The sequence below is a fragment of the Balaenoptera ricei genome, chromosome 13, assembly GCF_028023285.1.
Source record: "Balaenoptera ricei isolate mBalRic1 chromosome 13, mBalRic1.hap2, whole genome shotgun sequence".
Taxonomy (NCBI): Eukaryota; Metazoa; Chordata; class Mammalia; order Artiodactyla; family Balaenopteridae; genus Balaenoptera; species Balaenoptera ricei.
This window is the reverse complement of record NC_082651.1, coordinates 50,026,600-50,039,568: the sequence shown is the minus strand read 5'-3', so window position 1 is coordinate 50,039,568 and position 12,969 is coordinate 50,026,600. Positions and strand designations below refer to the sequence as shown.

The following is a 12,969-nucleotide window of genomic DNA, read 5'->3' as shown; positions in this document are numbered from 1 at the left end:
TTGTGCCCTACCTATTCATCCCACTTCCCCCAGTCCCTCTTAATAGTAGGTACCCTATGTTTTAGGGCAGGCTACTTGGGTTCATCCTTTCTGGAGGAAAATAAATCTCTTGATTTAAGTTGTAGAAAGCTGTTAATGACTTTTTTGTATTACCTCTCCTGGGAGTATTTCTGTTTTAAAGACATTATCTAGGCTGAGAACAGTAGTCCTGGTTACTAGAGGAAGGGAAATATTTGGAATAAGAAGACCTTTCTGGCTTAAATTGCCACCATATGGGTATGATTTCCGAAAGTAGTTATGTGAAGTCACAGTTAAAGTTCCTCTAAGTTCCTTTTCTATAAAACTTTTTGCAGAGCTGCTGTGATTTAGTCATACTAACCAGTTTAAATTTCACTTCCTTTTCCCATCTTGTAGAAATACTTAAAAGATGGACCAAAAGGGAGGAGGAAGTCAAGCAGCAGAGACCCAGATAATAGGTTTCTGAATAATGAAGATCTGATGTTATTTTATTTAAAAATTTTGCCACTTTATATAAACCCTGTGTGTGCCACTTGGAAAGTTGAAGTTAGGTGCCTTAGATTTGTTTAGCAGTAACTTATATCTGTGGTAGATCTGAAATTCCCTGGATACCTAATGTCTGTTTTCTCCCTTGAGTTTCTAGTTAACTGATTAAAAATTCATGTTTTCTCATAAAGTTTATCTTTTAATGTAATAAGAATTTGTGAGAGTGGGGACTTTTTAATTTTTTTAAGCACTTTAAACTCCTATTGTCAGGTTGTCCTCACAAAAGTGTTTTGAAATGCCTGAATGACATCACCAGAAAACTCAGTATTTGTTATCCAGTTATGGTTAATGCTTTTATACTACACTGGTAATACTCTCTCTTCTTCTAGGAGATTGCAGGAATATGGATAAATACTTCCTCTAGAAGTTGCTGCAGCTCTGGAAGTACCATGTCTTAGTCCCACATATGGTCTTAGTACATTATGGACATCTGTTGAGTTTTGGGGTGAATCATTTTAATTTAGTTGCTTGGTCATTAAGTTTCAGTCATAGCTTCCAAAAGAGTCTGATTTTAGTATTTTCTGATCTTCAGTAGCATAATTTGCTTTGTGATTTACAGTATAATTTTTTTTTCCTTTTGGAAAATTGCTTTATCATGCTTTTTACACAGTAGATGTAGGACTTGTCAGCTATTATATTTGAAATGAGGATTTCCTCAGGATCAAAAATGGCCTGAGTAAGGACCATTGGTTGTAATTATGTATTGCTAAAAATGTTTGTCGAAAGATTAAAAAAAACATTATAAATCACAAGTTTTCTTTTGGAAAGTATTGTTTTAAGCTACAGCATAAGCTATCCATTGCTTTAGATATAGGGTATAAGAACAGGTTGTAGAGATGAGGCCATGTGTCTGGTATCAAGACCCTTGATGCAAATTCTTTATGAAATGTCATCTCGCACGGTTGTTGTTACTGTTGTTCTTTTTCTTCTTTTTTAATATCAAAATGCTGTTATAATTTTAATGTCAAATGATAATAGAAAAAATTAAATACTGGTTCTGGTTCATACTATCATGTTTATCACTTAGAGGGCAGCCTTTCTGCCAACTTAGGCATGATAAAAATTCTTGCTGTGCTCATCTTTGGAGTTTGTATTTGGTGATTATGTACTTTCACAGTCTGAAGAAACTCATGTTTATACTGAAGTAGTGATTGAGGCCAGAAGTAAAGTAGGAAATAAAGAAATGATACCCTCACATAGAAAATACTGGAAATGGCAGAGGAGAAGGAGTTGGGGGTAAGAGAATAAATATCCTGACCTCTCTCTTCTCTTGTCAGAACCCAACTGTAAGCCAGAGAACAAAGGAATGACACAATCTTATAGGACCTGGAACAAGGCAGAGAAAGGTGGAGAATGGCTATGAAAAGACAAGTGGAGAATAATCAGCACAGTTTTCAGGGAACTATAAAATTTTAATTTTGGATAAGTGGTCCCTTATGAAGTAACTTGGAGGATTCTTTGCCACAGAGAAGCTATTTTGAGGTCTCCTGAAAGAGGTAGGGAGCAGTATTGGTATAATTCTGAGAAAGCTGCAGAAAGTATGGGATTGAGTGGCGAACATAGATTTACTTATGAAGCTGTTTTAAACTTTTCTGGTGGGCAATATTCAAAGCCTTTGGGTATCTTATTTATTATGTAATTGCTCTTCAGGACACTATTGCCAATTTTGACCTTTGCCATATGTTCTCTTTCTCTCTCCAGAAGACACAAAGTGGCAGAGCTGCAGCTCAGAGGGTTAATTTAAGTTTAGGAAAGGACAGCCCAAACAGAGGGATAGGCTTCGTGGCTAAAAGTTTGTGCTCAGCCAAGAGTCCCTTTGTGTCAATAAATGAAGCCAAAAGAAAAATTGGAATAGCCTTATGAAAGCTGGTCACCTGTATGTGGCCTTCTGAATCAGTATTGGTTAGCAGGATCCTAAGGCATCCTTTCCCACTCTCATCCTCCATCCCACAACTTTAGAATTTTTAAGAGACCACAACATGTTAGAATTTGCCAAAGTTGTATTCTAATGCTAAATATGACCAATAATTTGGGGATAAAGCTTTGTGGAAACTTTGCATGGGAAATAATACAGAAGATAGGCTATAAGATTTCTATTTTTTCTTATGTTCAAGTTATTCTAAATGGTTCTATTTAGGTATTTATTAAGTCATAGTCCTTTTTATTTTCTATTTTTAGCATTTTGTCACTGTAGTATTGTTTTGCCAAAGAATTGGTCAGGGTATGCTTCTGGACCTAGATAAGGAAGTCATTTAAATGGACAGTACACACAGAGAGGTTATTTAATAGTATGTAGATGGAGAAACCAAACACTTGCTTAATAACTGCCTTCAATTTTTATATAAAATAATCAGTTATACTCTCTGACCCTGTTGGGAAACGAGTTTAAGCTAAAACATTAAAGATTTAGGTTTGACAAGTAAGAGTTTCCTGAAGAATGTCAGAGTGGTTACCTGGGAAAGGAGTTCCTTAGAAACATGTAAGATGTCCTTCTCTAGAAGTCATTAAAAGCTAGCTTGGTTTTTTTGTTGTTAGTTTGGAGAGGGTGGCCTCTCAAAGATCTCTTCTTAGTATTTTATGAATTTTTAGCTTTTGTACTTGGAAAGAATATTTGAATATTTTACCTTTGCTTTCTTTTCTAATTTGGAATAGTTACTTAAACTCTTGAATTTAGTACACTGCCATACTCACTGTGATCACAAAGTACATATTCTTAATAATGATGCACCTGCTTATTCACCTGCTAACCATTTTCTGGCTCTATCCCATGATGTATCTACACTCTGCTAAGAAGCAGGTTCTAACTCTTGACTCAGATATTTAAATACAGAAATTTAGTCTTATCGTCGCTCATTATGACCAGATCAAGATGGATGACTTTGAGAAAAAAATCAAGTGTTTCAGATTGCTCTTGTACCTTCTGCATCTGGCTTGAAAAGCATCACCTGCATTTCTAAAGATATTTTCAAGTGTTTTAGATGTATTTTCTGTAGGGTGCCCCAACCAAATGCAAAATTTGAACAAAGCTCCATGTGTTAAACCCCAGTTTAAAGGCCCCTGAATTCCTGATAAAATATTTTGATGACATAACTAGATGAAGCTAGGCCTTGATAATACAGTTTGAGGTAAACTGTTTCTTCAAGAGTCATGTATGGTTACATGTGTCTTTCTAAGGCTGTTAGTGTGCATTGTTTCCAGGGGAGGGAGTTGAAGGTTGGGAGTGTGTGGAAAATATTTGTTTAACTTTGGACTCTGTTTAGCCTGCTTTTTCTCTCTAGTATTCGATTACCCTTAAAAGTAAACCAAGCTTCATTAATACTTAGAGGTCCAATCAAAGATAATTTGAATACTGAAACTTATAACAAATTAATGACTTTCAGTCAAAAAAGATCCTGGCTATTTATTAATAAACTTTGCTCAGATTTTCCTATCTCTATGAACATTGTCCTTAATAGGCTCTTCCCATATAAATGGAAAATGAGGTGATTTATTATTGTAACTGACTTTATCTCACTGAGGTGAAACATGGATTACATCATCTTTTCTGCCAGTTTCCTAAATATATATGTTAGACTCTGGTAATTCTTAGTTTCTAGACCATTGTTCCAAAGGCCAAATATTTTTAAATGTTTTAAAGTCAGGCTAAAGAGCTCAATAAAACTGAATGAAGAATAAGAGGCTTTCAAATCTGAGACCTGTTCTTAATTTAGCCAAGTGAAGTACCTAATTTGCCATACATTTGCTCTTATTTCCAAAAGGAGATAACCCTGCCTGTAGCTCAAACACAGGAGCAGCTTTCTTTTTTTTAAATTGGTTCTTGCTTTCGACTAAATGAAAACCTGGCAGTTTCTAAGCTCACATATGAGACTATTTCCTATTTCCTATTTATTCCTATTTTCCTATTTAAATACATGTTTGAGGAAAAAGTTCCTTGTAGCCAGGGAAAGCTGCCTTTCCTCCCTTTGAAAGACTCTCATCTGAGAGGCCCCTTCTTCCCCTCTGTACTTGTTTCTCCTGGGTGATGTTCAGACACAGCACAGCAGCTCACCAACAGCAAAGGTACTTTTACAAAATCAGATCCTGAAGGTTCTTCTAGCTGATGACAGAGTGACTCCCTCCCTCTGAAGAGGCTTATTGGTCTTCCTTTGCCTGCCACTTTGAATGGGGGTGGGAAATGCCATGTATTTAGAAAGGAAAATATAGAGAAAAGAACATTGATCTGGTGGCTGTGCCATCGACAAACAGGGATAATAGGCATGTCATTTAACATGCCTGGGACCTCAATTTCATAACCTGAAAAACAAGGTAGTTGGGTTATATGGTCTCTAAGAATTCATACTGCTCTAAAATTACATGGTTATTGTTCTTTGGGATCTTGAATATGGTCACTCTTAAAATCGTATACTTTTCCCTTGTCTCAAGACAGTGTGGACCTAGGATTTGTCCAGTGTACATGAAATTTCTGTCACCACACTTCAAAGGCCTTTTTCTTTGATTTCTACCTAATTTGGGGTTGATTGATCCTAACAGTTATTGAGAGGAATGTATTTGAGGGAAATCTTGGGAGAGTTGGCTTGTAGCAAGTGGAAGGGCCTCAGAAATGTTTAAGGCTGTTTCAAGATCTGGTTATCTTTCAATTATCTGGTTGATGTTTCCCAAGCAACTTGTTCACAGCTTGTCACAGTTTCTAGTATAACCACTAAATCCAAGGTAGCCCAATTCCCAGGCAAACACAGAGCCAATCTAAATCCTCCTTCCATTGTTTTTATTACAGGGTGCTATGGAGACAGCATGGACTTTGGAGTCAGCCAGAGCTGGCAGTTCACAATCTGACTCTGCCTTTTTCTGATTTTGTGATACAGGTTAACCTCCCTGTGTCTCAGAGTCATCATCTATAAAACAGCAATACTTAAGTACTTACCTTAAAAATTATTATGGGATTAAATGTGATGACAGACAAGAAAAGCTTCTCATGTGCCTCTTAAAGAGAACAGCAGACATTTGTATACCTCTTTAGCATTTATGAAACACCTCATAGAAGTAGTTTCATTTAGGGCGTTGTGTGGGTAAAAATATCATTTAGGTATTGAGGCCTGAGTCAGGCTTGCTGGGTAGGGGCCCTGGGCTTTGGAGCTAGATCACACCAGATCCAGAGCCTTGGCTATCTTGAGGGTCTTGTCTAAAATATCCTTTTATATTTTCCAGGAATCTGAATTTCTGTGTTTGGAGTTTGATGAGGTCAAGGTCACCCAAGTCCTGAAGAAGCTCTCGGAGGTAGAAGAAAGTATCAGCACACTGATGCAGCCAGCCTAGCTGAAGATGGAGCTGTTGAGACAAAGGTGTTCATGATCCCTCCCCAGGGATCTGCTTTTTTTAAAAAAAATCTTATTCCCCCAATAGTATTAAATCCTCAAGTTCAAATCTTGCCTGCCTCAGCTTGCGGCGATTTCTTTCTCTCTTCCTTTCATTTACTCTTATAGTTGATCTACTGCAGACGTTCTTATACTTCAGCTTACAAAGGCACTCATAAAAGCATTTTTTTTAAAAAAAGACCTTAAGGACCCTATCCGCAGAGACTTGGATTCAGTAGGACTGGGGTGGGATCAGCTTTAGAAACCCTTGCTATGGTGGCTTATTCCTGGGTAGGATTATAGGACTTTATACATGATAAATCATGCAAGAATTAGAAAAGGGGGAGAAAACATTTTACTCATGCAAATACAAGGCTGACCAAATATGGCCTGAGCTGAGGCCTAGAGGAGCCTGCCTAACCTAGAAGAGGTTTACTGACCTTAGTAAGATATGAGATGCTTCTAGAACTGATTGAGGTATTTGTATTAGTTCTGCCTAAATCTGGGCGGGGGGGGGGGCTGGTTTGATCTGAGCTACTGAGAAACTTGGGCTTTTCTGGAACCTAGAACTAAATTGGCCTCATCATAAAGGGTCTCCCTTCACTTATCTCAAGTCAGGATTGTGGGAAGGGAAAATGTCTCTTGAAGTGATGGGAGTTCTTTACCTCAGAAAATTTTACTGAAGTCATCAAATAAACCTTCTTCAAGACAATTTCTTCAAGAAAACTAACATAAAAACTAGGTCCTGGGACTTCCCTGGTGGCGCGGTGGTTAAGGATCCACCTGCCAACGCAGGGAACACGGGTACAAGCCCTGGTCCAGGAAGATCCCACATGCCGCAGAGCAACTAAGCCTGTGCGCCACAACTACTGAGCCTGTGCTCTAGAGCCCTCGAGCCACAACTACTGAAGCCCGCGCCCCTAGAGCCCTTGTTCTGCAACAAAGAGAAGCCACCGCAATGAGCAGCCTGCGCACCGGAACAAAGAGTAGCCCCCGCTTGCCGTAACTAGAGAAAGCCCGCGTGCAGCAACGAAGACCCAACATAGCCAATAAATAAATAAACAGACAAACAAACAAACAAACTAGGTCCTGGTAGAGAAGTTATACCAAACACCAAGAATATTCTAAGAGGAGGAACTGTCAACTAAGTACATTGAGGCTATGGTCCTTGTTGAACAGGTTTTGTCATCTGACACTGATAACATTTAGAAACTTCAGTTGCCTTTGGGATGTAATGTGTCCCAAAAATGTAGTGCTCTTGGTCTGTGGTTACAGCATATGTCAGTTCTAATGAGTTTATTCAGGGCAGTAATAATTCCTCTTCTGTTAAGCATTTTCTCCTAAATCAGTTTAAAGACATTTTAGGAGTTTTTCCAAAACCCAAGCAGAAAATTTGGCTTCCTCCCTGATTAAAACCATCCCAGCAGTTAGCAGACAATGACCAGAAAGTTTTAAATGTAGCCCCTGTGGACCCTTCAGAAAACATCTTGAAACAGTATGGTAAATAGATTCAGAAAAGGCGCGTGGTTTGGCGAAAGAACTATTAAAACTTGCTTTCTGTTCTCAGGGCTACTGTCACGTGATCCAGGAGAATTTAGATAATGTCTCCTGCTGTAAAATGGAGGAAAAGAATATCTCATCAGATAATGGGATTCCAGATGTCACTGAAAGTAAGAACTGTAGCTACCATGTTAGTATTGAGTCACATTTCCAATGAAAGTCTATGGAAGCCTTAAGGAACAGTCCATGGGCCCACAGGGCGAGGCCATCGTTGTGGTTTGAAGCTTTATTTAGATCATTCTGTGAAAGTAATAGCCACAAAAGTGGACATGGGCTTTTTTATTATATCCCCAAACCCTAGGTCATTAGTAAAACTGTTAATGTATACTGAATTTTTCAGAATAATAATAATAATAATGAAATGGTTGCTGAAGGTGGGCCCCACATTTAACACTAAACACTTTTGAATGCAAGTGGTTTCAGACAAGGTATGTTTGCGTGTGTTTTATGTTTACTGGTGATTTTTTACTTTCTGATTGCCAAAGGAGTATTATGTTTATTATAGTCTATTGTGAAAATATAGCACTCACTAAGAAGAGTTAAATGACCCATCAACCTAATATACAGAGATAACAAAAAGAAGGCTAGGACTAGAAGAAGAGTTGACTTTCCCTGCATAAATTCCTGGAAGTAGAGCACATGGGTTTTTTGGGGTTTTATTTTTTTTTTTTATTGAGGTATAGTTGATGTACAGAGCACACAGTTTTTAAGACTTTGATAAACATTACAAATTGCTCTCCAAAAAGGTTAATATCAGTTTGTATTACCTCTAAGAAAGTATGTGACTAAATCATTCCCTTTCGTGCCTATTGGATATTATCTGGTTTTTGTATTTTCTTGTACTGACCTGTTTTTGTAAATTTTTGCAAGGGGGACTTACTACTAGGACATCTTCCTGGGGATAGTGCAAGCATGGAGAAAGGACCAGGAAAGGAGAAAACTGGCATAAGGGTCCCAGCAGACCCCACTAGGTTTCCTACCTCTATAATCCTAGGTTGAAACCACATTATTTTGAGTTCAGGAAATGTGGAGCAAAATAAAAATAATCCTCAGCCTGAATTGGGCCTTGTAGAAATTATCCCTGCTTCAACCATAAGCACTGTAACTTCAGTCTGTTTAGAAACAGGACAGACAAGCCAAACGTTGCTTTCAAAATAAAGTCAGAAAGAATCTCCAGACTTTAGCAGTTTCATGCTGATAGGGAGCAAAGGATTTGGCCTTATTCTCAGGACTGCCTTTTCTTGGAAGCTCTGGTTCCTATCAGCTTCATCAGTGGAGGCTTAAATTCGACTATTATAGCCTCCTCTTTCCTTTGTATAACCTCTCTTCCCCCAGTCTTACTTTAACCATGATTCAAAAGGAATTACAGCATTTTAAAGTTTAGTTTAACTTAGTCTTTCCCAAATGCAAGCAGGTGGTGAAAAGCAAACGATCACATTGAGTATCTGAAATCTTAAATAGCTGACATTATGTCAAGCTAGTAGTTACTGAAGTTCTTTTTTTAGACCTGAGTGAAAATGTGGAAAACAGAATATAATAGAAATTAAAGGAAAATAAATGTTAAACAGATGTTAGAAAATATTGTTTTCTGAAGTACACAATAAATATCCAGACCAGTGAAGGGACAAGGATATAGAAGGAGGCCTTCTGGAGTCAGCTCAGAAATGATTTGATATTTTTCTAAAAAGAACAGGATGCTGGAAAAGATGGGCCTTTGTGAGACAGTTGCCACCTTATAATTCTTAACTGTCCAACTTCCCAGCCACGGTTTTCAAATATTTTAGATGGTAATTTAGCCAGCAGAAGGGAAAACGTAAATAGAACATAATTAGTTTGCATTTAACTCTAGTTGCAAAGTGTACAGTTTTTTACCTCAAAATTGAGAAATAGCAATTTTTATCTAAGTGCAGTCAGTTCTCCCTTATCTGGGGACAGCCATAAACGTCTCTTACCACATCACAACTACATGCCGTGCTCACTAGCTTTTGTTGCAGAGGAACCTGCCTCGGCCTGCTTCCTGTCAGATAAATGGTGCCAACTGACATAACTTACAAGTTTAGTACATATATTTTCAGAATAAAATACTAAGCCTGTACATGAGAAGATAGTAAAATATGGGTATTTACATCTTTTACTCACCAAGCACTGTAAGTAGGCCTTTTGTTTCTCTCTTACCTGCTCTTGGCTAGTTTTCTGTTTCCTGCTAGTGTTAGGGTTTCAAGTTCTGTTGATTTACAGGATGGAGGTGGGGGAGAAATGGGAAGGGGGGAAATATGGGTTTGATTGCACAAGTGGAATAAGAGATTAAACTACTAGTTTAAAAGGAATTTAGGCTGAATAATGAAAATAGTTAAAATCCTTAATGCTGCTATTATACTGTTTTTACATTAAAGAAATAAAAATAAATTTGGGAATTTTATATGATTCATATTCTGGCTATTTTTAGAACCATGGCTAAAATTTGGCACTGATCTCAGAATGACTGATTTGGAGGCTTTTGTAGAAGCTATTTTATCATCTTGTCAAAATGGGGAAACATCTGGACAGACAGGGCAGAGGACTTGTACAAGGCCGTCATCAGGAAGAGACCTTAGGGTACTGTCTTCCATCTCTATGTTCTACCTGCCAGACTCACCAAAAGAATAAAATGTGCTTGTAAAAAATACCTATGTCCTAGCTCATTGTGTTTAGATGATGATAATTTTTCCAGTGATGATTTTTGTATGGAGATATGACCTTGAGGGCTGTGAGGTCCTGTGTCACTTGCAACCTGCATCCACATTAGACCTGTCTCTGTGCTGAGGCTGCTAATGTCCTTTGTAGAGCCTGATGCTGTTTCTTATTACCTTGGCCTCACTCAGTGCCACCCATCTCTAGGACAATGTGCAAGATGAGTCTGCTGTCACATGGGGCTTCCTGGCTGTCCACAGTACCCAGACAGGCAGCAGATTATCCTTATCCTTGCTGGACAACCATGACCCAAGCTTACTAAATACAGCATAACTCTTGTTCATTAATTCATTATAACAATGTCTATAGTGAATTCTGTAGCAGTCACTTCCTCACTGTTACGGTTTTCTCAACATGGTCTACCCACAGTGCAGTAGAACAGAAGTCAGATTTTTTTTTTTTTTACATTTTAATTATAAAAGTAACACATGTTGGGAATTCCCTGGCTGTCCTGTGGTTAGGACTCCACGCTTCCACTGCAAGGGGCACAGGTTCAATCCCTGGTCAGGAAACTAAGATCCCATAAGCCTCATGGTGCAGCCAAAAAAAAAGTAAAACACGTGCTCATTAAAAATTATTAAAGATTATTTAATTTTTAAATCAGTATAGAATTGTATAGAATCAGTCTTCCTTGCCTTTTGCTTTTAAAAAAAAAGTCTCTCTCCCCTGAAGTAGTTGCTGTTAACAGTCTGGAAGGTGTGTTTCCTTCCAGACACTTTCTAGGCACATCAAAGTCAGGGGGTATATACATACATACATACACACACATACACTATATATCCATATATATGTTGATATAGTTATATGTTCAAGTATACCTTCAAAGCATCATTTTAGTGGTTCTTAACTTTTAGATGATACTTTATGTCTTAAAGAATCCAATGAAAGCTATGGTTTCTCTTTCCCAGAAAAAAGACATGCACATATTCACTGAATTTTTCATTCAGTGTCAGGAGTTTCATGAATTCCCAGAAAGCAATCTGCCACCACCTCTACCAATCCCCTAAGGTTTATGGAGCCAGGGGCAACCAAGAAAATAGCAACAATTTGTAGTGGATTTGGAGAGGATTATTATTTACAGTAGAAACCTAATGAATCCGTATACTCAAGGGTGCTCTTAGTTGAATTTTCTGGTCAACAGAGTTTATCACAAAATTTTTTTTAATTACAAAACTTTGAATTAAAAACGTTATAAAAAGTCTCAGTTCACTCCCCTCTGTGACAGACAAGCATCCCTCAATACTCCATTCTCATCCCTTTGTGCCTGCTGAACTTTCACAACTGCCATCACAGCGCCTAAGCATTTTAGTACATCTCTTTGTCTGCATATCTGTCTCCCCCCACCCCTACCCACCCCATGGCTGTGAGCTCCTTAAGGAGAGGGACCTTATCTCATCATCTTTGTATGCTTCCCCTTCCCCCTGCCTACAAAAGTCTCCACAATTGTGCATGAGATGAATGAGCATCAGAGGTGTGATAATTGAGTTGAGTATTAATCAAATCCAGTGGTTCCATTTAGTAGGGAAAAAGAAAGCATTGGAGTCAGAGAGATGTAGGTTTCAATCACAGCTCTGCATAGGCCTGACTGTGGGACCTCAGGTGAGTTTAGTTCATCTGAAAAATAGGGCTGATTTTTTTTTTTTTAACGGATGATAAATCGAATTCACAGGATTAGATACTATAGGATAAATAAGATTTAGGAGATAGTCGAAAAGACATCTTTTAGAGACCTAAGGGCTCTTTGCCAGGGTCAAATCCTGGCTCTTTTATTTACAAGTTGTGCAAACTAGGGCAACTTATTTAACATCTCTTTGCCTCAGTTTCTTCATTTGTAAAAATAGGATGATAATACAATAATACCTACCTCAGTTGGCATACTGGGAGAATAAAATGAGTTAATATGTAGAAAGCACCTGGGATAATATCTGCACAGAGTTGGCACATATAAATGTTTGCTGTTGCTATTTTTATTATCATTATTACTACTGTTAGGAACTGTCTTCTTAGGAAGCTAAAACCAGTAACCATGAAGCAGTTTACAAGCATTTCAGGTCAGTGGCCAATTAAGTGCTAAATTGAATGGTACAAACACAATTGCTATGAGAGTTTCAGCAAAGAAAAAGGTCAGAGGGGGCTGGAGTCATCCGGAAAGGTTTGTAAGCCAAAGCTTTTTAAAATCAGGTGAACTTGTGAAGATAGAGGGGTATGTTTTTGGATCTGGAGGTGGAAAGGGAACACGTTTCCAGGAATGGGTAGGGTCACTCCTCTTCATGGAAGGGGCCTGCCTTTTCTCTTGGTGGACGTTTACAATTCCGAATCTTATCCGGCTCACAATCTGGGGCTCAGGTTCTAGGTGATGAGTTGTCGTAAATGGAGAGCTGAGAAAAGGGAGACTAATGCAGTTGTGTTCCCGTGGAAGACGAACAAAGCTAAACATAGCTGGAGTCAGAGAATCTGTGACTGCTAACAGATGTAGGACTGTGCAACTAAACAAACCCCAAGGCTTACTCCCTCCCTGAGGAGGTGAGGCCACAAGCAGTTTCTGTAGCATCCCTGGTGGAACTCTGGGCCCATTCTGGCTCGATTGAGAAGGAAGGTGAAGTCTGTTGTTCTTTCAAGGGTCACTTACCTGCCTCCTGCAGAGAATCCCCAGGGCCTAGATTCTGGAAAGGGAAGGGAAAGCAAGGAGAACATAAAAAACAACCTTTGTCTTAGCCCATGAGATTCACGTTCATGCCCCGCAAGCACTTTGCAGGAAGGAATG

General features: G+C 38.5%; 1 protein-coding gene across 2 annotated transcripts in view; it reads left to right on the top strand.

The window, feature by feature from the left end:
• Positions 1-5,989, top strand: part of COMMD1 (copper metabolism domain containing 1) — a 144,911-nt gene extending 138,922 nt beyond the window's left edge. Inside the window, exon 4 of one of the 2 annotated variants that reach the window (XR_009506438.1) lies at positions 5,770-5,852. Coding sequence is in view for 1 of the 2 variants with exons in the window: in XM_059942694.1 (XP_059798677.1) it covers positions 5,770-5,877 (108 nt within the window). In the remaining variant the exon portion in view is untranslated. Of the gene's footprint in view, positions 1-5,769 lie in introns of both variants that reach the window. The other variant, XM_059942694.1, reaches the window with a different exon arrangement.
• Positions 5,990-12,969: the final 6,980 nt, after the last annotated feature.